The 25,224-nt window shown below is 39.3% G+C and overlaps 1 protein-coding gene across 1 annotated transcript in view; it reads right to left on the minus strand.

Moving 5' to 3' along the window:
• Positions 1 to 344: 344 nt before the first annotated feature.
• Positions 345 to 25,224, minus strand: part of DOK6 (docking protein 6) — a 496,981-nt gene continuing 472,101 nt past the window's right edge. The window contains exon 8 of the mRNA XM_008261454.4: positions 345 to 7,597. Within this exon, the coding sequence (XP_008259676.2) occupies positions 7,458 to 7,597 (140 nt within the window). The 3' untranslated portion in view covers positions 345 to 7,457. The remainder of the gene's footprint in view (positions 7,598 to 25,224) is intronic.

Here is a 25,224-nt window from a genome sequence, read left to right on the forward strand (position 1 = left end):
GTTTAATTACATAGTTACATTACATCACATAACAAAAATGTAAGGAAATCATAATATTACAGCACTAAAAATATTAAATAACTCATGTGTAAAGCAAGTTGTGGTGTAAAGTAGTGTTTTTAAAAAATGTCTACTTTAAGTGATGGGAAAAATTTCAATATTACACAGGTATAAAATGCATTCCTTGTAGAATATCACTTGTAAATTTCTTAGAATCATTTATGGAGAAGATATATAAGATAGATTTATTTATTAGGGAATAATATATAAAAAGTATAAATCCAGAAGAAGAGAATTCTTCTGTTTTGTATTTCTACCAAGGGAAAAAAAATCACACAGACAGATTTTAAAATAATTTAATTTCCTAATTTTATTATTGCCTCATTGTTGCAATATTTTGTTCTGCCAGAAATTCACATTTCAGTTCCAGAGACAGCTATTCCTTTGCATTTTATTCCAAAAAGTAGTTCAACTAGTATTTAAGTACAGATGTCCCCAAGTTTTTATTTATCTGGAATAAATTGTAACTAAAAGGAAAGTATGCCAGATCATATATTTTTCAATAGAAGCGAATTTATAATAGGTGTTCAATTTCTTAACAAGAGCCTAATGTCCAAAATTAATTTCATCAAAACAATCATAAACATTGTATTTGATCAACTACAAATTACATCCCTTTATAACGTACAGTATAAGACTTCACAAAGTATATATAAATTAATTAAATAAAGATTTACAAGAAGCAAACATAGCACATAATTAATATAGTTTAGAGGGTCACAGGGATGAGAGAGCTTTACAAGGTGGGATAATTCTGTGTAAAAAAAAGGTAACGTCAGTGTAACACACAGAGTGGGTCAAAAATGAATGTGTGTGTGTGTGTGTGTGTGTGTGTGTGTGGAGAAGGCTGGGTGAAAGGGAGCGGGGAGCCATTGCAGTACTGAGGTTCTCGGCTGCCTGCAGGAAGGATTGGTATTGGCTCGTCTGTCAGGAAATAGACTGATTTGTTGGGATCATTTGTGCACTTTCTGCTTTAACTGAAACGAAAGAGTTATCACTGGAGAGGATTATACTCCATTGTAGACCTTCGCCAAAATGAAGCTCTCCATTGCCTCCACGCTGCCAACTGCTATGTGCGTATGTTTATTTTTGACAGGAGTAAACACTGTTTCCTGAACTATGCAATATGATATGTGGATATGATTGGTCAAATTATTTCATAATGACCCATATTATGTTAATTTCTGATTGATGTTTTATACCAAGATACTATCACAATTTTGTTCTTCCGTTTGACTGCCTTTCAGTTGCTCTGTTGAACAGTCAACAATGTGGAACTACCATAAAAACTCTCTTAAGGTGCTTTCTTTTACAGTAATCCTGCAGGAACTTAAAAAAATTGCAGATCATCTCAATCTTCTTTGCCTGAATTTGGGTCTTTATATTTTAGATGACGAATGATCAATGACTCTTTTGAGACTGTAGGTCTCCTGAGTGAGTTAAGGTAGGAATTAAATCCCAACGTTTTCACAACTACAGAATACATACTTGCTCCATTGGATGCGCGATTCTGTGGCTACAGAAAGGGTCAATTTTGTGCTCTAAGCCTAAAATCACCCTAAAGGAATACTGAGGAAGTGAATGAATCAACTACTGAAATTGGCCCCAAATTATAATTTAAAAATTTAAAGTTGCTCATTCTTCAGACAACTAGAATGTGGGACATGGACTTAGGGAAGCAGCATAGAAGATAAATTAAAATAAAACTTACTATTTAAACATAATTATTAAAATGTATACTTCAACAGAGCAAACTGTTGAAATCCTTACTTAATGTATACTAAGCTGATCTTCTGCATATTAAGATAATTGAAAATGAATCTTGATGTGAATGGAAGGGGAGAGGGAGTGGGAAAGGGGAGGGTTGCGGGTTGGAGGGACGTTATGGGGGGGAAGCCATTGTAATCCATAAGTCGTACTCTGGAAATTTATATTCATTAAATAAAAGTTAAAACAAAACAAAACAAAACAAAAATGTATACTTCTACTACAAATGCATTTTCCTTTCCTTCAAATATTTACAAGATGTTAAAATCTCAAAATAAGGGAAAAGCATCTGAAAATTACAAGTAAAATGTGGTTTTCTTGTAAGTTAGTAATTATAACCTATTTATCTAAACCCAGTTAATTTAAATAATTGTCTAATGAGGTTCAGAAGGAAAACCTTGACGTATAAGGTATTTCAATGCAAAAATTCCAAAATTTCTATTGAAAATGGAAGCTTTCAAAATTCACATGTAAAAAAAAGTAGCCGTGGCAATTATCTAACAAAACTGTGACAAAGCCATAAACAATGACACCAATATGATGAATTATCAGGACTGAAAAACACAAACATCTAAGTGTTTTTGTCTGACTATTACTCCATAATATACTGATTTGAAATTCTAACAAAGAACAGGCTGACAACAGAAGAGTAATAGAGTGTACGCCAATTGTTCATGACCTACAACAATGCTGATGAACAGCCCCATTAAGCCTCTCTATAGACAGAGTTGGTGATGAATTTAGGAAGAGCAAGAATAATCTGAAAGTCTTTTAAAGCACTTAAATGTACAAGGGCTTATTTATCCCAAAACCATGTGGCGTTTCTCAATTCCTGCTATATTTAACTGGGAGATGAGATGGAGCCAAAGAAATATCCCTGGGTCAGGAGCCTGGACTAGGTGAAACTACTCCTGGCTGTTTTTTTGCCTTTAAACAAATTACAGCATCCCTAGATTTCAGCTTTCCCCTCCCATGAGAAGCACATAAAGAAGGACCTTTATCGTGCATGACATTTAATATTATATTCAGAACTATATTCCACCTGTCTAGAAATGTGCCCAAGATCTCAAGTTATGCCCATGACAGACTACAGACTAGAGCCTCCTCTGTCGGGATAACTGTAGAAATGAGGAAGGATTTGTGGTCGTTCTCCAAAGCAAGGTAGTCAGTCTTTAAATTATGTCTAAAGAGAATGCGTATGTGAGGTTGTTGATCTCGATTATTTCGACCCCAGTGTAGGTCACTGGTAATATAGTTTCACTATGAAACGCAAATAAGATTGGCCATACAAAAATGATTCTCATATTACTGAGGATATATTTTACTATGGAGATTTTGGTACATACTCTTTGTGTTAAATTTTTTTTTCATTGAACTAAAAGAAGCATATTTCTTGGTAACGTCTTTTTGGGGTTATGTCAAGCCATGACACAACTGATATCTTCTTCAAATTAAATACTTAGGACTAGGTGACAAGAGTAAAGAAGGCCAAGTCTGTGATGCAGAATCAGGGTTAGAATCCCAAGCAAGTAGCATGGTTACTCTGGACATTTCACTGGGTTCTTCATCATTTTATCTAAATTGCAGTCCACCTGACTGGTCACCACCTTCCTTCTTCACCTTTCCAAGGAAATCTGCACTCCAAAATTTCATAGCCAACAAATACATACTTCACAAATTTGTTGGCTAGAAATTAATGTGTGTGGTCTAATATTATAACTATTAATGCATACCCAGTGACAAAACTGTACCCATTTTGAGAAGGCTGTGGTTGGGAGATTATAAAGTACCATTAAGTAATTTTACATTGCAAAGTGTTGATAAACATGTTAATAGAACTGGGTTAAATGTTTAATTTTCACCTTGAACACTTTAAGTATAATATTCATTACAAAACATGAAGTGTCAAGGACCCAGTGCTCAGCCCTACTGAATGTACATTGCCCATTTATTGTGCTGTGTTGTAATAGCCAAAAGTGGACTATAATTTTTCTATAAGAATATAATTGCCTTAGCCTGTTTTTACTGTGGCAGTAATGGTTGATTTTCATAAATGGTTCAAATAATTTGTGAAGTAGGGTCTTCATGCTCTTGTAAACAGTTTTCTGAGATATTGGCCAAAGAATGAGGGGCTTACATCAATTTTTATGATGTGTATGATAGCTATTGTAAAGATACTACATGCAATAAATTGGATCTGTAGAAGCTACTACTAAGAGTGCAAAGTTATTTAGCAGGCTACTCTTCCTAAATGGGACAGAAAGAACTAGTGGGTGACCATTTTATAGGAGAGAGATGATTTTAAAACATAATTGCCCAATGAAGACAGAGAAGAAATATACAAGATACTAGAACTAGTACTCTAGTTATTATCTGGTGAAAAAGGTGAGGCTTAATTTTAATAAGTATTTCACTTTATTTCACATGCTTTATCAAACAGCATCTTCCCTAATATACAAGTAAATGTATACTTTTGTTTCATTAAATTCAAATTGTGGCAGTTTGCCAGAATCTATTGATTCATAATATTTGCAACCTGTATAAATAAATTAGTTCTCAGTGCTTATTGTTTGTTGAACAAGTGAAAGATATGCTTTTTGCTCCTCCCACCAGAATAGTAAACAATTAGGTCATGTTTACTTTTGCATTTTTAGCACAATGTCATGTGTTGGTTATGTGTACATTAATTATCAGAAACAATTAGGGACACAAAATTAATCCCTTCATGTAATCTTTCTGTGAGATGTGTACGTTCTCCAGGCTTTCTCTGTTGTCAGAAGAGCCTTTATTATTTATGTTGGATTCTTCATCATCAATCTTTTCATTCATCTGTACAGATCTGGATAGAACCCCAGATGAGTCACTTTTAGAAGGAGCCAAAAGATGTCTTTGGTTCATAACAATCCCTCCTTCTCGACGAAAAAGTGTCAAATATTATAGACAGAGTACATACTCTGGGGGAGGGGGCATGACTTGCAAAGGGTAGTGGCATCTTCTACTCATTCAGGTGGGTTGAGCACACGTCCTTGACCATTCTGGTTGATCCAGTGGAATTGATCTTACCAAGTCCCAGGTGATGGGTACAGTAACTTTCCATCTTTGGTTTTTGTAGAAGATTTATCTGTTTGCAATTCTTATTATAATAAACACTGCCCATGCCAAGTATATTAGATTAATGCAAATTCTCCTGTTTGTTTAGCAGCTTTGATTTTGCTGCAGTTGTAAATATGCTTGGAGGAGTATACTATAATTAAGCTACAAAAATGTACCATGAGATATTGTATAGCTTTATTCTCACTGTAATGAGAAAGGGTTATGACATTATTTTCAGAATGAACAACTGGCCCAAGGTTATGCCTGGTCTTTGGTGCCTCCTTCGTTGTGCTGCCTGGTAATGAAGGAACCACATGATGTTCCTGAAGCAACTTCCTGCAGTTGTTTGTCTCCCACAAATAGACACAAGAGCAGACTCATCTAATTAGCAGAATCCCCCTTGGACTCGCTGTCTGTGCTTTCCGCACATTAATAAAGCAGAGACGTGAAGTGGGGCCCTTGAGGGCCTTTCACCATAAGTCCACTGTGTAAACTTACGGTGTGGAAGCCACAGCTCGGCTGAGGGGCCGGAGAGGCTTGCTCTGAGGGGGCCCCGATAGGAACTGTGCTCACATGGTCTCAGCTGGGAGTTGCTCTGGTGTGTTTGACTAGCAGCATTTCAATGGCCAATGCCATGTGCTAGAGAAATTCAGGGGTGTTTAACCCTGAAAGCTTGGATTCTAGGGAAGGTTGTAGGTTGCAGGGAATCAGTCACCAGTTACTCTGCTATGTCAGCGAAATTCACAGCACAGAGAGTTTGGATAATTTTCTTTTTATCTCTGGAAGCTTAGGATAATTATTTTTTGCAGCCACGTTAACTCTTAAGATTAGTGTCTTGATGGGGTTTTCATATCTATCTCAGTGTTCCAAGAGGCTAGGTACTTGCTCTAAGTGCACATTTACCAAGGATGGACCTGGAACCACTTTGATCCAGTAGTCATTCAGGGAAATGAATTGTCAGTCTGGACTCAAGCTATAGATAGGGATGAAAAAAAATCTTATCCAAGATCAGCACAAAAGGTACCCTTTCAATAGACTAACTTTGAGAGTTTAAAAAATTTTCCTAGTAAGGAAAAGAATCAAGCTTTCATGGGCCAGGCTCACTGTTGTTTAAACCACCAGAGAGGATTCAAGAGAGAACCAGTTGGGTGCACGGCATCCAGCAACTCAGGCAAAATAATATTTACATTCACTTGAGTAAATTTCAGAATTAAAGGCAGACATTTATGTTGACCTAAATTAGCCAAACTTCACTCAGTTCTTCAGTTCCCTTGAAATGTTATGGATTTCTCCTTAGTGTAGGGATGAAAAAAAACTCATAATTTCTCTTATAATCCCAGAAAACCTGTGTCCAGTAAAAGTAAAAAATAAAGCCCAGTATGAAGTTACAGGCCCCTGATGGCTCTCTGAGAATGGCATCTATGAAATTTTAAATGTAAACATCTACAGTCCTGTGCTCATCTACTCTCCTCTTGACTGCAGAATAACTGCGCCGTTTTTCTAAGTTTACGTTTACTTCCTTGTTAACGGTTTCTCATTTGGAGTGTCTCCTTTTTCTGAAGGCTAAGTGGAAGCTGATCAGTGATCACACTGCATCTTCCTTCCGTAGCTCAGAGGGATGGCTGGAGGAAGAACATCAGCAACAAGAGAATGCTGACCGGACGGACAGCCAACAACATGACAGGTGGGGCAGCTAGACTGGCTCCTCTGCATTCACAACATTCGCCTTCTGAGTTTTGCTTACAATTGTCTTAGGAGTAGACTGAACTACATGAATACATTTGCTAATAAGAAGCCTTTTTTACAGCACTATTTTAAAAATAGCTATTCAACATAACAACCTTAATTTTAATGTACCAAATTACAGTTTTCAATAACTTAAGTGAGCATGTCCTGTCACCCTCAACACACGTTTAATATATACTTGTTATATATAGATGGATATGGTGGTATCCATATCTATATTTGTCTACACAGACAGACAGACACACACACACACACACACAGAGTAGAGCTACAGGGCCCTGCTAAATAGTGCGTCCCCTTAATTGCCACTGGGCTTATTTATATGGAGAGTACGATGCCATTTGTAGTATTTACTGGGTTTGTCCCTGTCAAAACTTTAAAAGCCACAGAGCATGTACCACTGTGTCTAAGGACAGAGGCTGTGCTCATGGAGGACTGATCCATGAGGCACGAGTGGGTACCCACCACTCTGGCTTGACCCAGGGTGGGCAGCTTCTCCCCAAGCCAAGGCTCCCGCTACTCTCAGACCCAAAGAATTTTGTTTATTTAAATGACTGTTCGATTCTACTGTTGTAAAACATAGATTCCCCCAAAGAAATTCAATAAATAAAGGACTTAGCCACTGAACCAAGGAAGTAGAACTCCAGTTTTTAACCTTCCAATGGGATTGGGGCTAGATCCGACCCATGTCAGTTTGTACTGCAATAGGTCTTCTGGGAGGCAGAGGGTGCAACGACCCTACAGGCGGGTCCAGGACAGACTGTCTCTGGTCAGCACTGGCTCTCTGGGTGTCATTGAATGAGGCTTGAGCTGTAGCTGAATCCATAGCTGCTGGACCGTGACAAAGGCTGCTGAGCCTCTTCACTGGGCTCCGTGGAGTAGCTGGGAAACGTCTGCGCCCGGGACATCTTTGCCGGGCCAAACCCATGGCCTAGGGAGGAAGACAGGAGAGCCGTATTAAGAAACAGATCCAGGAGAGGAAACAGATAGGATAAAACCACAAAACAATAAACAGCAGAAACCTTCAAGTCCTCCATATTGAGCTCAAGGTAAGCAAGCTGCTAAACACTGAGAAGTTTTGGTAACTTAATGAGTTATAAAATTGGTAAATGCTCAAAGTTTTCCCCAAATGCATCTTGCCAAGATTTTTGGGTGTAGGGTAGGTAAATGCGCTAGACAGTTCCAACTTCTATTCTGCAATGTTTGGAACAGAATTGGAAAAGATTTTCCCAATCAAGCTCTTTTCACTGGACAGCCTATAAGCTACTTTCTTTTCTTTTTCACTCACTTTCAGCTTATAAAAGCAAATTACACACTTTCTTAAAATCAAACTACATAGTATCTTAACCAGCAAACCATCAATTATCAGCAAAAAGCTTTTACAATGATAGACTCAGCAGCTCTGGTTTATCCTAGTGGGTTTGTGAATCCCTATAATAAAATCCACTTCATGATGTGGTTTATCGAAATGACCAACCTTGGTGGTTACTAAGATAACCTAAAATTGAATCTTATGCAAAATATATTTAAAGAAAATTCCATCTGTGCTTTTGGTCACACAGCTACCACACTGTGTTGAGCAATTTTCCAACGAAACCAAACAGCAGTGATTACTGGAAACCAATCAGAACCCTAGCAGTTCAGGAGAAAAGCATTCATGCCACGGCTTCAGCTGAACTCCTAGCGGCCTCTGCGTCCTTTTGTTAACCAGTAATTATTCTTCCTACTTGAGAATGATTTGCATCTAATGGATGAGCTTGGCAGGGAGAGAAGAAAAGCCTTTCTGTCTTTTCGGAGCTTATATTTTACCCAAAGGAAGAGAGACATTTAGTGTGATTTGTATTTCATCTGCTCTCTGGGGCGCGGAACCCAGAGACCACGATCTGTGAACACAGAAACATGGAGCTCTCCCTGTGGGAGCCCTCAGCGGCCCTGTCCTGAATGTCACACACGGAGCGTGGTGACATTGTCAGCTGTGTCTGGTGACTCCGAAAATGTGCTTGCAGTGTGGGAAGCTTGGGAGAAGCTTGGGATATGGGGAGGAAACCCAAAGGAACTGAGAAAGAAACGTTTAAAAATGTCCAGAGGAAAGTCTGGCTTTCTAGATTCAGATCATTTTCAATTCGCTATTTGCTTGATTCTCTGGTTGACTCAGCACGAGCTGCTCAGGGGAAAGGGAGAGCAGGCATCTCCCCTTCCCCTCCTGCAGCGGGCACAGCCAGCCCAGTCCTTCTGAGCTTCCAGAACGTTCTGCCACCACAGCGCCTGCCGTTTTCCCTCTCCCTGGACCCTGTAACCCCATTTTCTCTCTGAGCCTTCAGGCCTGAGGGCGGTCACGCTTCCCCTATCGTGCATTTATCACAGCTCCTTACTGGCTCCTCCTTAAAGTAGCCCACAGCTTGCTTTTTTTTTTTTTTTTTATTTATTTGACAGGTAGAGTTATAGACAGTGAGAGAGACAGAGAGAAAGGTCTTCCTTCCATTGGTTCACTCCCCAAATGGCCACTATGGCCAGCGCTGTGCCGATTCAAAGCCAGGAGCCAGGAGCTTCTTCCTGGTCTCCCATGCGGGTGGAGGGCCCAAGCACTTGAACCATCCTCTACTGCCTTCCCGCGCCACAGCAGAGAGCTGGACTGGAAGAGGAGCACCCAGGACTAGAACCCGGCGTCCATATGGGATGCCGGGGCCGCAAGGTGAAAGATTAACCAAGTGAGCCCACAGCTTTTTAAGTAGCCCCTTCGCTCAATTCTGCTAAAAATCTCTTTCCCGTGGGCCTCTGCGCCTGTAAGAAGGGAAATTGAAGCAGCTGACAGCTGAGGAAGGGAGGGGTCAGAGTGTCAGAGGACTGGGGAGAGGCCAGGGGAGAAGTTAGAGCTGTGGTTAGGGGAGAGGTTAAAGTTAGAGCTGTGGTTAGGGGAGAGGTTAGGGCGAGGAGTTACAGGAGTGGCTAGGCAGAGGTCAGAAGTTGGGGGAGGGGCTTAGGAAGAGGTTGGGGGAGTGCTTGGAGGTTAGCAGAGTGACTGGGGGAGAGGTTAGGAGAGAAGAGAGGGAAACGGTTAGTGGGGCGTTTAAGGAGTGTTTAGTGAGAAGTTAGTGGAGGATAGGGGTGTGGTTCGACTGGTGGTTAGAGGGGGTTAGAAGTTAGGGAGGGTTTGGGCAGGGGTCGGGAGAGGTTGGAAGCTAGTAGAAGGGTTGGGAGAGAGGGTCAAGGGGGAGGGGTGTTAGGGGTTGGGCCAGAGGTTAGGGAGGAGCGGGGTGAGAGGTTGGAGGTTGCAGGTTGCCTCTACTGCTGACCAGCCTGTAGTGGACTCCAGGGCCCGGGTTGCCTCTGGGTTCCTAGTTCCTTATCTGCAAACTCTGGATGGTGATGAAAGTACTGAGCTTATGTGGCTCTTTGGAGTATTCAGTCAGGCATTAAACTGTGCTAAACGCTGTCACCCTAGCAAGCAGACGCGAGGTCACGGCGTCTCCAAGCAGGGTTGTTAACTTGGGTGGCCAGCGAAGATCTCTCCAAGGAGGTGGCATTTTGACACGATGTTTATATGACAAAGCTCTAATACACTCATCTGATATGAGAAAAGGAACTTAAAAATTCAACATTTGTCTCCTTATCCTATCACTGACTCCAGACAATAATTCACAATTCCTGTAGGTGTGGATACTGGCCTTTGTCAGCATAAGCCAGCTGGAAAGCCTAATATTAAGACCATGTTCCTGGCCTCGTTTTTATCTTGTTATTCTTAAATGTTTTATTTTTAAAATTATTAAATATTTTTTACTAGCACATAAACACAGCATAAACCAATCAGACCAGGCAACCCGGCTTTCCATTGCTTTATCTTTTCTTTGTGCTTGGAGCCTACCAGGTTTTCTCCTCCAGTTCTGTACATGGAATATATCACTAGGAACTACAGTCACCCCACTGTGTTATGAAACTAAAGATCTAGAAATATCTGCAGGAGAAACATTCTGGGGCACATTGTTAATTCACAATTCTTTTGTGGACTGAAAGCTATGACTTCAACTGAGATTTCAGAAGAGACTTTGTGAACACACAAGTTTTTCTCCTAGAATCTTGGGTATAACAAGTCAATCCCATGAAGAATATTTACTAGTCATCTACTAAAAGAGTTTAAAATCCCAGACAAAAGACACAGAATAGAAAGAATGGTCCCTGGCTTATGGAGCTTCCGAGCTGCTGTGGAAATGATGACTGGACAAGGGCAGACAACAGCAGACCCCAAATGAAGGTCCACACAGCCAGTGCTACGCAGGGCCAGAGAAGGCAGCCAGCAGAGCTCTGAAGAACCATGCAACCCAACTGCACACGGCACTTCAGCAATCAATGACACTCAACACACACACAGTGTGTGCAAACCCTCCACCACTACCACAGACTTCTTTTTTATTTTGTTTCTTATTTATTTGACAGAGTTAGACAGTGAGAGAGAGACAGAGAGAAAGTCTTCCTTCCGTTGGTTCACTCCCCCAAATGGCCGCTATGGCAGGAGCTACGCCGATCCGAAGCCAGGAGCCAAGTGCTTCCTCCTGATCTCCCATGTGGGTACAGGGCCATCCTCCACTGCACTCCCAGGCCACAGCAGACAACTGGACTGGAAGAGGAGCAACCAGGACTAGAACCCGAGGTGCAGGCGCCCCAGGTGGAGGATTAACCAAGTGAGCCACAGCGCCGGCCCCCTACAGACTTCTGAAACATTTGGGTTCCACTGCACCTTTTTGGGTCTTATTTTCCTGCACCGAGGAACCCTAAGGTGTTCAGGGGATTAAATCAAACAATGGGCAGTAGGTATGCAATATATGTTAGTTATCTTATTTCTTCCTACATCGAATGGGTCAATATTCTTCTCATTGTTTTTGTTCAATGTCTGTTCCTTCTCTACCATCTCTCTATGCTGTTCTTCATGGTAATGTGCTTTGAATATTATTCTCCTTCAAAGTCAACATCACTTGCCTCACCTCCACTATGAATCTGTAGTGTTCCATAGTCTTATTGAAAATTAAGGACAATTTTTTACTCCAACCATTTATTTACAGACAGTTCACAAATGATATTACTTAACCTTATCGTAAAAATAGCACACCTCAATCTCTCCCTCTCTTTCTCTGTAACTCTGGTTTTCAAATAAATAGCTAAATCTTAACACCCATGCCTCAATCAGAAATGTGTATATGAAGACTTTATAAATGTTTGATATTGACAACAATGAATATGAGAGCAAAAGAGAAATAACTAAGCAATTTCTCAATGTTCATTTGATCTATGCCCTTAGGCACTGTTAATGAATATAAAACAAAATAAAACAAAAAAATCAAGTCTGTGACTTAAATTAAAAACTTAATGTTACAGATCCGTTTGTCCCAATGCACAAGGCCTGAAGTTAGATACTTCCTAAACTTTCTGTCTAGATCACTCCCTAAAGAATATGTAGCCTGTGGGGTCAGAGGGAAGGGCTGCTACAATTTAAATTCAATATACCTTTTCACAGCTATTGATCTATTTTAAAGTCCCCTTAAATTTTTGTTTCTGTTCCATTGTTTATTCATGTTTACTTTAGTAGAAAATAATATATTATTTACCTTTCTATTAAGATGATGGTGAGAATGTGGGAGGAGCCATCATATTTCCTTATACCTGGTGGTGACACTCACCCCCCCTTCTCTACCTTCTCCCCGGGGTGTGCATATGGAGGGGTCTCCAAAAAGTTCAAGGAAAAATATATAATGAAAGGACTAAGAGTCAAAGGGAGCACATAAACATGTCTAGTACCTGCTAACACTAACCGATAGAATAAATAAAGGGGAGAGTGATCCAACATGGGAAGCAAGATACTCAGCAGACTCATAGAATGGCAGATGTTCTAAACAGCACTCTGGCCTCAGAATCAGCCCTAAAGGCATTCTGATCTGGCTGAAAAGCCCATGAGAGTATTTCAGGCATGGAAAGCCAAGACACTCTGGCAAAAAAAAAAAAACCAAAAAAACAAAAAAAAAACCACCTAAATGAAAGATCTCTGTGAGTGAGATCCCAGTGGAAAGAACAGGTCTTCAAAGAAGGAGGTACCTTTCTCTGAAGGGAGGAGAGAACCTCCACTTTGACTATGACCTTGTCTAAACAAGATAAGAGTCGGAGAACTCAAGGGGCTTCCATAGCCTTGGAAACTCGTGACTGGAGCATAGGGAGATTACTGATGCCATAAACAGGAGTGTCAATTTGTAAAGTCAACAACAGGAGTCACTGTGCACTTACTCCTCATGTAGGATCTCTGTCCTTAATGTGCTGTACATTGAGGCTTAATGCTATAACTAGTACTCTAACAGTATATTTCACTTTGTGTTTCTATGGGGGTGCAAACTGTTGAAATCTTTACTTAATGTATACTAAACTGATCTTCTGTAAAAAAAAAAAAAAAGAAGAAGAAATTATCAATTCCCAACTTGACTCTCACTGGGATTAAACATGACAATAGGTCTGATCTGATTTCATCATCATTTAAAAAATCATCTATCATTTTTCACTTCATGTTTCTGTGTGGGAGCAAACTGTTGAAATCTTTACTTAATGTATGCTAAACTGATCTTCTGTATATAAAGAGAATTGAAAATGAATCCTCATGTGAATGGAAGGGGAGAGGGAATGGGAAAGGGGAGGGTTGCGGGTGGGAGGGACGTTATGGGGGGGGGGGAAGCCATTGTAATCCATAAGCCGTACTTTGGAAATTTATATTCATTAAATAAAAGTAAAAAATAAATAAATAAAAAAATATATTATGAAAACACTGCATGGATTTTGAAATACTTTTGCACCAAAATAAGCTTATCTTTTAATTCCATGCTTTCGTGAACTTTTTGAAGTATTTCACAGAAGCCCGAAAAATATAGTCCCACTTCCTAAATAAGGAAATATATTGGCTATCGAAACACTTAGAATATTTTCTTCCTTCTAAAATTGTAGCTCTCCTCCCCAGTCATGGGAGCGCAACACAACACTAAAGGTGAAACCACTTTAACTTTAAGGGTGAATTTCTCTGCTGTATCATTAAAAAAAAAAAAGAAACTAGTAATGAACAAGAAGGAGCAGAAATGCGGCTGAAAATAACAACCTGAGAGAGGAGCAGAGACTCCCGTCATGCACAGAAGCAAAGGCGGACAGCAGCACGCCATGCCTGTTCCTTCCTCCTGAGCAATGCCTGGTGCTGTTGCCGGCGCAGACTCACCACGAAGCTCTCCCTGTCTGCTAGCCTTGGCTTTCTACTCTTACTAATACAGGTTTATTCTTGACATATCATACACACTAAGCTGTTTTTGTAGGAATGCATGAGGATCCTCAAACTTACAAAGTGTGGATAGTCACTGTCTGAAAGTGAAGGGCCTGAGGATGATCTGAAATTGTTAATTTATTAGCTTCTGCAAATCTGGGGAAAATGGAAAGAGCATTGACCCTTTAAATGATAAAACAAGGCAAATAAAACCAAACAAACAAGATAAATAAGATCCCCCCCCCCCACCAAAAAAAAAATATCTTCAGGAGAAAGGGAGTGGCCTGGAGTAGAAATGTGGAAACAAGAAACAATCAGGCCTACATAGACGCAGTGAAGGTGCTGCCTTCCTTCCCGAGTAGCTTCTAGCCACTAGAGGAAGGAGTGGTCCGACTCCAGACTCAGGCATGGATGGTGGAGGAGCAAATGGAACAAAGAACTTGAGGTGCAGAGCGAGGTCCCTGCAGGCTCCTAACACAGTGCATCCGGGGCCAGAAAGTGTTAAGGAATGTCTAGTACTGGTATGCTAATCTTTTTTTTTCAATTTTTATTTATTTAATTAATTATTTATTTATTTTTAACTTTTATTTGATGAATATAAATTTCCAAAGTACAGCTTATGGATTACAATGGCTTCCCCCCCCCATAACGTCCCTCCCACCCGCAACCCTCCCCTTTCCCACTCCCTCTCCCCTTCCATTCACATCAAGATTCATTTTCCATTATCTTAATATACAGAAGATCAGCTTAGTATACATTAAGTAAGGATTTCAACAGTTTGCTCCCACACAGAAACATGAAGTGAAAAATGATAGATGATTTTTTAAATGATGATGAAATCAGATCAGACCTATTGTCATGTTTAATCCCAGTGAGAGTCAAGTTGGGAATTGATAATTTCTTCTTTTTTTTTTTTTTTAACAGAAGATCAGTTTAGTATACATTAAGTAAAGATTTCAACAGTTTGCACCCCCATAGAAACACAAAGTGAAATATACTGTTTGAGTACTCGTTATAGCATTAAATCTCAATGTACAGCACACTAAGGACAGAGATCCTACATGAGGAGTAAGTGCACAGTGACTCCTGTTGTTGACTTTACCAATTGACACTCCTGTCTATGGCATCAGTAATCTTCCTATGCTCCAGTCATGAGTTTCCAAGGCTATGAAAGCCCCTTGAGTTCTCCGACTCTTATCTTGTTTAGACAAGGTCATAGTCAAAGTGGAGGTTCACTCCTCCCTTCAGAGAAAGGTACCTCCTTCTTTGATGACCTGTTCTTTCCACTGGGATCTCACTCACAGAGATCTTTTTGCCAGAGTGTCTTGGCTTTCCATGCCTGAAATACTCTCATGGGCTTTTCAGCCAGATCCGAATGGCTTTAGGGCTGATTCTGAGGCCAGAGTGCTATTTAGGACATCTGCCATTCTATGAGTCTGCTGAGTATCTTGCTTCCCATGTTGGATCACTCTCCCCTTTATTTATTCTATCGGTTAGTGATAGCAGGTACTAGACATGTTTATGTGCTCCCTTTGACTCTTAGTCCTTTTATTATGATCAATTGTGAACTGAAATTGATCACTTGGAATAGTGAGATGGCATTGGTACATGCCACCTTGATGGGATTGAATTGGAATCCCCTGGTATGTTTCTAAGTCTACCATTTGGAGCAAGTCAGCTTAAGCATGTCCCAAATTATACATCTCTTCCCTCTCTTATTCCCACTCTTATGTTTAACAGGGATCACATTTCAGTTAATTTTCACCACTTAAGAATAACTGTGTGATAATTACAGAATTAAACCAGTCATATTAAGTAGAACAGACAAAAAAATACTAAGAGAGATAATGTGTTAAGTTGTTCATTAACAGTCAGGGCTATGCTGATCAAGTCACCGTTTCTCATAGTGTCCATTTCACTTCAGGAGGTTTCCTTTTTGGTGTTCAGTCAGTTGTCACCGATCAGGGAGAACATATGGTATTTGTCCCTTTGGGACTGGCTTACTTCACTCAGCATGATGTGTTCCAGATTCCTCCATTTTGTTGCAAATGACTGGATTTCATTGTTTCTTACTCCAGTATAGTATTCTAAAGAATACATATCCCATAATTTCTTTATCCAGTCTACCGTTGATGGGCATTTAGGTTGGTTCCAGGTCTTGGCTATTGTGAATTGTGCTGCGATAAACATTGGGGTGCAGACCGCTTTTTTGTTTGCCAATTTAAATTCCTTTGGATAAATTCCAAGGAGTGGGATGGCTGGGTCGAATGGTAGGGTTATATTCAGGTTTCTGAGGAATCTCCAGACTGACTTCCATAGTGGCTTGACCAGTTTGCATTCCCACCAACAGTGGGGGGTTAGTGTCCCTTTTTCCCCACATCCTCGCCAGCATCTGTTGTTGGTAGATTTCTGAATGTGAGCCATTCTAACCGGGGTAAGGTGAAACCTCATTGTGGTTTTGATTTGCATTTCCCTGATTGCTAGTGATCTTGAACATTTTTTCATGTGCCTTTTGGCCATTTGGATTTCCTCTTTTGAAAAATGTCTATTGAGGTCCTTGGCCCATCTCTTAAGTGGGTTGTTGGTTTTGTTTTTGTGGAGTTTCTTGATCTCTTTGTAGATTCTGGTTATTAACCCTTTATCTGTTGCATAGTTTGCAAATATTTTTTCCCATTCTGTCGGTTGTCTCTTCACTCTCCTGACTGTTTCTTTTGCAGTACAGAAACTTCTCAATTTGATGCAATCCCAATAGTTGATTTTGGCTTTGACTGCCTGTGCCTCCCGGGTCTTTTCCAGAAACTCTTTGCCTGTGCCAATATCTTGAAGGGTTTCTCCAATGTTCTCTAGTACCTTGATGGTGTCAAGTCGTAGATTTAGGTCTTTAATCCATGTTGAATGGATTTTTGTGTAAGGTGTAAGGTAGGGGTCTTGCTTCATGCTTCTGCACGTGGAAATCCAGTTTTCCCAGCAGCATTTATTGAATAGACTGTCCTTGCTCCAGGAATTGGTTTTAGATCCTTGATCAAATATAAGTTGGCTGAAGATGTTTGGGTTGATTTCTGGTGTTTCAATTCTGTTCCATTGGTCTATCCATCTGTTTCTGTACCAGTACCATGCTGTTTTGATTACAACTGCCCTGTAGTATGTCCTGAAATCTGGTATTGAGATGCCTCCGGTTTTGTTTTTGTTGTACAAGATTGCTTTAGTTATTCGAGGTCACTTTTGCCTCCATATGAATTTCAGCATCATTTTTTCTAGATCTGAGAAGAATGTCTTTGGTATCCTGATTGGAATTGCATTGAATCTATAAATTGCTTTTGGGAGAATGGACATTTTGATGATGCTGATTCTTCCAATCCATGAGCATGGAAGATTTTTCCATTTTTTGGTATCCTCTTCTATTTCTTTCTTTAAGATTTTGTAATTCTCATTGTAGAGATATTTAACGTCCTTGGTTAAGTTTATTCCAAGGTATTTGATTGTTTTTGTAGCTATTGTGAATGGGATTGATCTTAGCAGTTCTTTCTCAGCCGTGGCATTGCTTGTGTATACAAAGGCTGTTGATTTTTGTTCATGGATTTTATACCCTGCCACTTTGCCAAACTCCTCTATGAGTTCCAATAGTCTCTTAGTAGAGTCTTTGGATCCTCTAAGTAAAGAATCATATCGTCTGCAAAGAGGGATAGTTTGACTTCTTCCTTCTCAATTTGTCTTCTTTGATTTCTTTTTCTTGTCTGATGGCTCTGGGTAAAACTTCCAGAACTATGTTAAATAGCAGTGGTGAGAGTGGGCATCCCTGCCTGGTGCCAGATCTCAGTGGAAATGCTTCCAACATTTCCCCATTCAATAGGATGCTGGCCGTGGGTTTTTTATAAATTGCTTTGATTATATTGAGGAATGTTCCTTCTATACCCAATTTGCTTAGAGTTTTCATCATGAAAGGCTGTTGAATTTTATCAAATGCTTTCTCTGCATCAATTGAGATAATCATATGGTTTTTCTTTTGCAGTCTGTTAATGTGGAGAATCACATTGATTGATTTGCGAATGTTGAACCATCCCTGCATACCAGGGATGAATCCCACTTGGTCTGGGTGGATGATTTTCCTGAAGTGTTGTTGCATTCTATTGGCGAGAATTTTATTGAGGATTTTTGCATCTATGTTCATCAGGGATATTGGTCTATAATTTTCTCTCAGTGCTGCATCTTTCTCTGGCTTAGGGATTAAGGTGATGCTGGCTTCATAGAAAGAATTTGGGAGGATTCCCTTATTTTTTGATTGTTCTGAATAGTTTGAGAAGAATTGGAGTTAGTTCTTCTTTAAATGTCTGGTAGAATTCAGCAGTGAATCCATCTGGTCCTGGGCTTTTCTTTGTTGGGAGGGCCTTTATTACTGTTTCAATTTCTGTTTCAGCTATGGGTCTATTTAGGTTTTCTATGTCTTCATGGTTCAATTTTGGTAGATTGCATGTGTCCAGGAATCTATCCATTTCTGATAGATTTTCCTGTTTGCTGGCATACAGGTCCTTGTAGTAATTTCTGATGATTCTTTTTATTTCTGTGGTGTCTGTTGTTACGTTTCCCTTTTCATCTCTGATTTTATTGATTTGGGTCTTTTCTCTTCTTTTTTTAGTTAGTTGGGCCAATAGGGTGTCAATTTTGTTTATTTTTTCAAAAAACCAGCTTCTCGCTTGGCTGATTTTTTGTAGTGTTTTTTTGGATTCAATCCAGTTCATTTATTCTCTGATTTTAATTATTTCTCTTCTCCTACTAGATTTGGGTTTGGTTTGCTGCAGTTTTTCTAGGTCCTTGAGATGTGCTGAAAGCTCATTTATTTGGTACCTTTCCATTTTCTTGATATAGGCACCTATTGCAATAAATTTGCCTCTCAATACTGCTTTTGCTGCATCCCATAAGTTTTGATATGTTGTGTTGTTATCTTCATTTACTTCCAGAAAGTTTTTGATTTCTCTTTTGATTTCTTGAATGACCCAGTGTTCATTCAGTGGCATGTTGTTTAGTCTCCATGTGTTTGCATACTTTCTGGGGTTTCCTGAGTTGCTAATTTCCAGCTTCATTCCGCTGTGGTCTGAGAAGCTGCATGGTATGATTCTAATTCTTTTAAATTTGCTGAGACTTGCTTTATGGCCTAGTATGTGATCAATCTTAGAGAAGGTTCCATGCACTGCTGAGAAGAATGTGAAGTCTTTAGATGTAGGATTGAAAGTTCTGTAGATATCTGTTAGATCCATTTGGGCAATAGTATCAATTAAATCTGCTGTTTCCTTGTTGATCTTCTGTCCGGATGATCTGTCTATTTCTGAGAGTGGAGTATTGAAGTCCCCCACTACTATTGTATTGGAATCTAAATCTCCCTTTAAGTCCCTTAACATATCTTTTAAATAGACCGGTGCCCTGTAATTAGGTGCATATACATTTATAATAGTTACATCTTCCTGTTGAATTGAACCCTTAATCATTATATAGTGTCCCTCTTTGTCTCTCTTAACAGTTTTTGTATTAAAGTTTATTTTGTCTGATATTAATATGGCTACACCTGCTTTTTTTTGGTTTCTGTTGGCATGGAATATCTTTTTCCAACCTTTCACTTTCAGTCTGCATGCATCTTTGTTAGAGAGATGTGTTTCTTGTGGGCAACAAATAGTTGGGTTGTGTTCTGTGAGCCAATCAGCCAATCGGGGTCTTTTAAGTGAAGAATTCAGACCATTCATGTTTAATGTGACTATTGATACGTAGTTACTTTGCCCTGCCATTTTCCCGGAGATATTTTCTAGTATATGCTTTGAGCTTCCCATGCTCTTTTACTGGTAGGTGTTCTTCCTTTCCCTTCTTTCATATTGATGGCCGTGTTTCTGTGTTTCTGAGTGTAGCACATCTTTAAGTATCTTTTGCAGGGCCGGACGAGTGGCCACAAAGTCTTTCAATTTCTGTTTGCTATGAAAGGTCTTTATTTCACCTTCATTCACAAATGAGAGCTTGGCAGGATATAATATTCTGGGCTGGCAATTTTTCTCTCTTAGCACCTGTGCTATGTCTCGCCATTCCCTCCTAGCTTGTAGGGTTTCTGATGAGAAGTCAGCTGTGAGTCTGATTGGAGATCCTCTGAGAGTAATCTGACGTTTCTCTCTTGCACATCTTAGGATCTTTTCTTTATGTTTCACTGTGGTAAGTTTAATTACCACGTGTCGTGGTGAGGATCTCTTTTGGTCATGTTTACTGGGGGTTCTATGAGCTTCCTGTACTAGGATGTCTCTGTCCTTCTTCAAACCTGGAAAGTTCTCTGCTAGTATCTCACTAAAAAGGCCTTCTAATCCTTTCTCTCTCTCCATGCCTTCAGGAACTCCTAGAACTCGAATGTTGTTTTTTTTTTAATAGTATCCTGTAGATTCCCAACAATATTTTTTAGATTTCTAATTTCCTCTTCTTTTCTTTGGTTTGACTGTATGTTTTCCTGTGCTCTATCTTCTAAGTCTGATATTCTCTCTTCTGCTTCACCCATTCTGTTTTTAACACTTTCTAGTGTGTTTGTCATTTGATCTATTGAGCTCTTCATTTCATTTTGATTTCTCTTCACTATCACACTTTCCTGTTCTACTAGTTTCTGCGTTTCATTTTGATTCTTCCTTAAAATTTCATTTTCACACGAGAGATTATCAATCCTGTCCAATAAGGATTTCTGTAGTTCAAGGATTTGCTTTTGAAAACTTCTAAATGATCTTATCATAAATTTTTTGAAATCCTTATCTTGCATTTCTTCTATCTCATCGTCTTCATAATCTTGGCTTGGGGTGTTTTGTTTATTTGGAGGCATCATAGTGTCATCGGTGATCTTGTTCCCTTGATTTCTGTGTTTGTTGCTTGGCATAGTTAATTCTTCTTTCGTCACTGTGCGTTTTTTTTTTATTTATTTTTTTTATTTTATACAATGTCTGTGTTAAGTGGACTGCCTGCTGTTGGAGGAGCCTTGGAGGCTTGAGATGGGTGTGGCCTGAGAGCTCTGCTTGGTTCTTCCTGGTTACGGGTGTGCAAAGGTGACACCCTCAGGTTATGCATGGTAAATCTCTCTTTTTATTTATTTATTTATTTATTTATTTATTTATTTATTTATTTTATTTTATTTATTCAGGGGGTAAGTAATACCGCATGGCACGGCTGTGCAGAATTGATGGTATTTAGCTTCCAGTCTCTGGCTTCTATCCAAAGAGTCTGTGTAGGCTCCGTTTCTCCTCTGGACTCCCACTGGGTTGCCTAGGCTACTGAATTGTAGTGACTCAGTTCCTGAGCTCTCCCCTGTTGTTATGTAAATCCAGAGAGGGGGCCTGCTCTTTGTCTCTTGCAAACTCAAGCCTTGCATCCTTGCAACCTTTGCAAGGTTGGTGGAGAGAGAAACCCCCAACCTTTTTTTTTCCTTCTTTCAGGTAGTGAGTCTGCTGCACTTTCCGGCTCCCCTGTAGATTCTGACCCCCATTTCCCCACCAATGTCTCGGGTTATTGAGCTCACCTCCCCTTCCAGCGCCGATGTGTGGACTCGGAGCCCTGGATGTCCCAACTCTCCCCGCTGGCGTCTGTGTGACATGCACTCCCCTTCCTGCACTGGCGCGCAGACCCTGTGGCTCGGTATGCTAATCTTGAATCTCGCTGAAATCAGACTAGACCTGGAAGTGACTCAACATCTCCTAAAAGCTATTTTTGAATTCTACTCAATTTGTTTTAGTTCTGATTCAACCAGACTTTGCTTTGGTTTGATCTTTGTGCTCTCTTTAGGGGCTTCCAAAAATGCCTTTGAGGATTCCAGAAGTCCAGTAGTTTCATGACTTTTAGTAGCTGCGTTAGGAGAATGAAGGCTCAGGTTCAGCACATTGAGCCAACAGGGAGTAAAGAGAGTAATTTGGGAAAAAAGTAATATAATAACCACTGTTCATTGAGCACACATTTCACACAAACTGTGTGCTAAGTAGCTTAGAAATAGTGCTTTTAGGAATCCTCATATCAACTTTATATAGTGAGGCTGCTTATTGTGATTAATTGTATGTGTTCACTTTGCTGGAAGAAAAGATGTCAGGATAGCTGGTAAAACATTATTTCTCAGTGTTTTCTGCGATGGTGTTTCTGGAAGAGATTCCCATTAAAATCAGCAGACGGAGGAAACAAGATCTGCCCTTACCAGTGTGGGTAGGCATCACCTGATCCATTCAACAGAACCAAAAGGAAAAAGGGAATTCTCTCTGTTCTGAGCTGGTCCTCCTTCTCTTGCCCCCAGACAGCAGGGCCTGGTAGCCCTCCATCATCGTGTAACCCAGTTCCCATAGTAAATCTCTTCTATATCTACAGGTATCCTCTTAGTTCTGTTTCTTTGTACAACCCATATCCTTGCAGACACATCCTCATGCCATCCATGGAAAAAATAAAATGGAAGCCTGTAGGCATTTAATGACTCAAGTAGGTGACAGAGCAGGAGTCAGATCTAAGTCTCTGGGAAAGGAAAGCCATGGTGTTGTTCTTAACAGTTTGCTACATTTCCTTATCAAAGCTCTTCAAACACATCTCATGTTAGAATAAAGCACAGATTCCAAGGAGAAGAAATATCAGTTTTCACAGCTCAATCCCACAGACTTGACTGTTGCTGAAGAACAAATCTCAATTCAGACAAGTAGTGTTACGTCTTGATCTGGTGAGGATGCTGTAACAAAACAGTACAAACATTTGTTTCCTCATAGTCCTAGAGACCTGGAGGAATGCAAGATAAAGTGTGGGCAGGATTAGTTTCTTCTGAGGCCTCACTGCTTGCGAGAGACTTTCCATGGGTTTCACATGGCCATCTTTTTCTGTCCTCCCTAGAATGTCACATGTCTACGTCTGAATCTCTTCCTCTTTAAGGACATCAGTTGTATTGGATGAGGGCCCAGATGGATGACTTCATGTAGCCTTAATCACATCTGTAAAGATCCACTCTCCAAAAACAATAATACTTGGGGTTGGGTATCCAACCTATGTATTTTGGGAGAATACAATTCAGAGTTCAAAATAAGCCCTACAAAGAGACATTAAATTATAATAATGAATGTGGTGCTTTTGCTTATGTAATAAGATTCTTTTTTTCCCCTAGCTTTACTGAGGTATGACTAACATGCAAAAAATCTAAACATAAGTAACACACAGTTCTGTAAATGTGAACATAAAAATTGTTATTCTCATCTTTTCTCTGGGAGATATTTATATTTGTGAAACTTCAGAATTTGGTTTAAGATATTTAGTTTAAATATGACATGCAATTTTTCATCCTTAAAATTATCAAAAAAGTTTTTCTTAAATTTAATAATTGTTTCATGCCACAGATTTTTGATATAAGTTGTCAGATTGCATTGCCTTAATTTACATTTCCACTTAGAGGGTATAAATATTCTTTCTTAACATTAGATAGATCTGGATGTTATTAGAGGTTTGAAATCTTTTTTATTACAAGTTGAAGTATAAAAAGTAGAATCTCTTTGCTTAGTTCCTTTTTTGAAATATATTTCCTTTTTTGTAGTCAAATCTGTATTTTCTTGATAAAAAGTTTTGTGTGTCTTGATAAAAATGTTTTCTTCATGACAACAATATTAGAATATTTTCTCTTATGTTTTCACAAATTTCTTTTACTATCTTTAACTCTTTATTCATTGGGCATTTATATTGGTTCATGCACTAACTTAAAGATTCCTGTACTGCGTAATGGCTAATAATGTAAGTTCCAAAAGCTACTTACTGTTGGGCGGCATCTAGCTAAGTTCTTTAACTACTTTGTCCCTCGAGTTACTCGACTGTAACACAACAATCGTAATTGTTCCTACTACTGGAACTGTGTTTTAAATGAGTTAACACAGAGTAGTGACATACAGTATATGCCATAGTGGTGGTGTACTGAGCAAAGGGAACTACATTGTGGCAAGTGGCCCCATCTGTGCTAACTAATCTAATATTCATAGCAAGCTGCTGCTGAGACAGAGGTGAAGTGTTTACACTGACCTTGATCCTTTGAATGTAACCTGGTTTTGACCTCTTTGGAAGTTTGAGGACTTATCTCTGTTCCTAGTATTATGAGCTTCACAATGTGCTTGGTGAGTGTATTTTTTCCAAAGACTCTTTACTTATCTTTTTTCTAAATCAAGAAACAAAGAAGGTCTTTCATTTCAAGGAAATATTTCTCAATTAGTATTATAATTCTCTGTTAATTACTTCCCTTCCAGTTTCTTTCTCTTCCTTCCTTCCCCTAGGCCCCATGGTCTACCCCTGTTGTATTATTTATATGTTCAAGTACTGTTCTGATCTTGTAATTTGTTTTTAGGTTTATTTTATTTATTTCAAAGGCAGAGTTATAGAGAGAGAGAGACAGAGAAGGATCTTCTGGTTTACTCCCCAAATGGTTGAAATGCCTGGGGCTGGGCCAGGCCAAAGCCAGGAGCTTCATCCAGGTCTCCCATGTAGGTGCAGGGGCCCATGCACTTGAGCCATCCTCTCCTGTGTTCCGAGGCACATTAGCAAGGAGCTGGATCAGAAGTGGAGTTGCCAGGGCTTGAACAGGCACTCATCTGGGACGCTGCCATTGCAGATAACCACTCAATCCCTTATGCTACAAGGCCAGCCCCCAGTTTTGTGTTTTTTTTTTTTAACCTTGTCTAGCTTCATTCTCTTTTTAGCTGCTTTACTTTGTGGGAAGATTTATGATTGACTTAATCTCACCTTCAGACCTACAAAATTATAAAAAATTCTACTTTAATTTTAATTTGCAAAAGTTTTTCTTCCCTTTCCTCTTTTTCCCCCTCTTCTTTCTGTCATTTACAAGAATAATACATGCACATATACCTATTGCTACTAATGGGACTTTTACACCTGAAACTATGAACTCTGTTTATCTCAGAAATAGAGATCAAATTTTTCATTCTCATATTTTTAAAACTTAGATATTGAATGAGAGAACTTGGTATCATTTAGTTGTATGTAATGGTCACCCACAGCTGTGAAAAGACTAATGGGTTAACATCACTGAAACACTGAAAGTATAAGCTACAATATAGCTTATAATACTTTGAGCCTTGAAGATGGTTTGATTTGATTCAAACAGAAATTCTTCATAATAAAATAGTCATATTTATTATTCTAGTTGATGTAGAAATCATTTATTTCTGTTGCTTACTTTTAATTTGTTTGTATTCTATTCCTTGTAGTTACTATTAAGATATTAGCTTTTGATAACAGTGATTTCTTTACAAAAACTTAATTGA

The sequence above is a fragment of the Oryctolagus cuniculus genome, chromosome 10 (genome assembly GCF_964237555.1).
Source record: "Oryctolagus cuniculus chromosome 10, mOryCun1.1, whole genome shotgun sequence".
Classification (NCBI taxonomy): Eukaryota; Metazoa; Chordata; class Mammalia; order Lagomorpha; family Leporidae; genus Oryctolagus; species Oryctolagus cuniculus.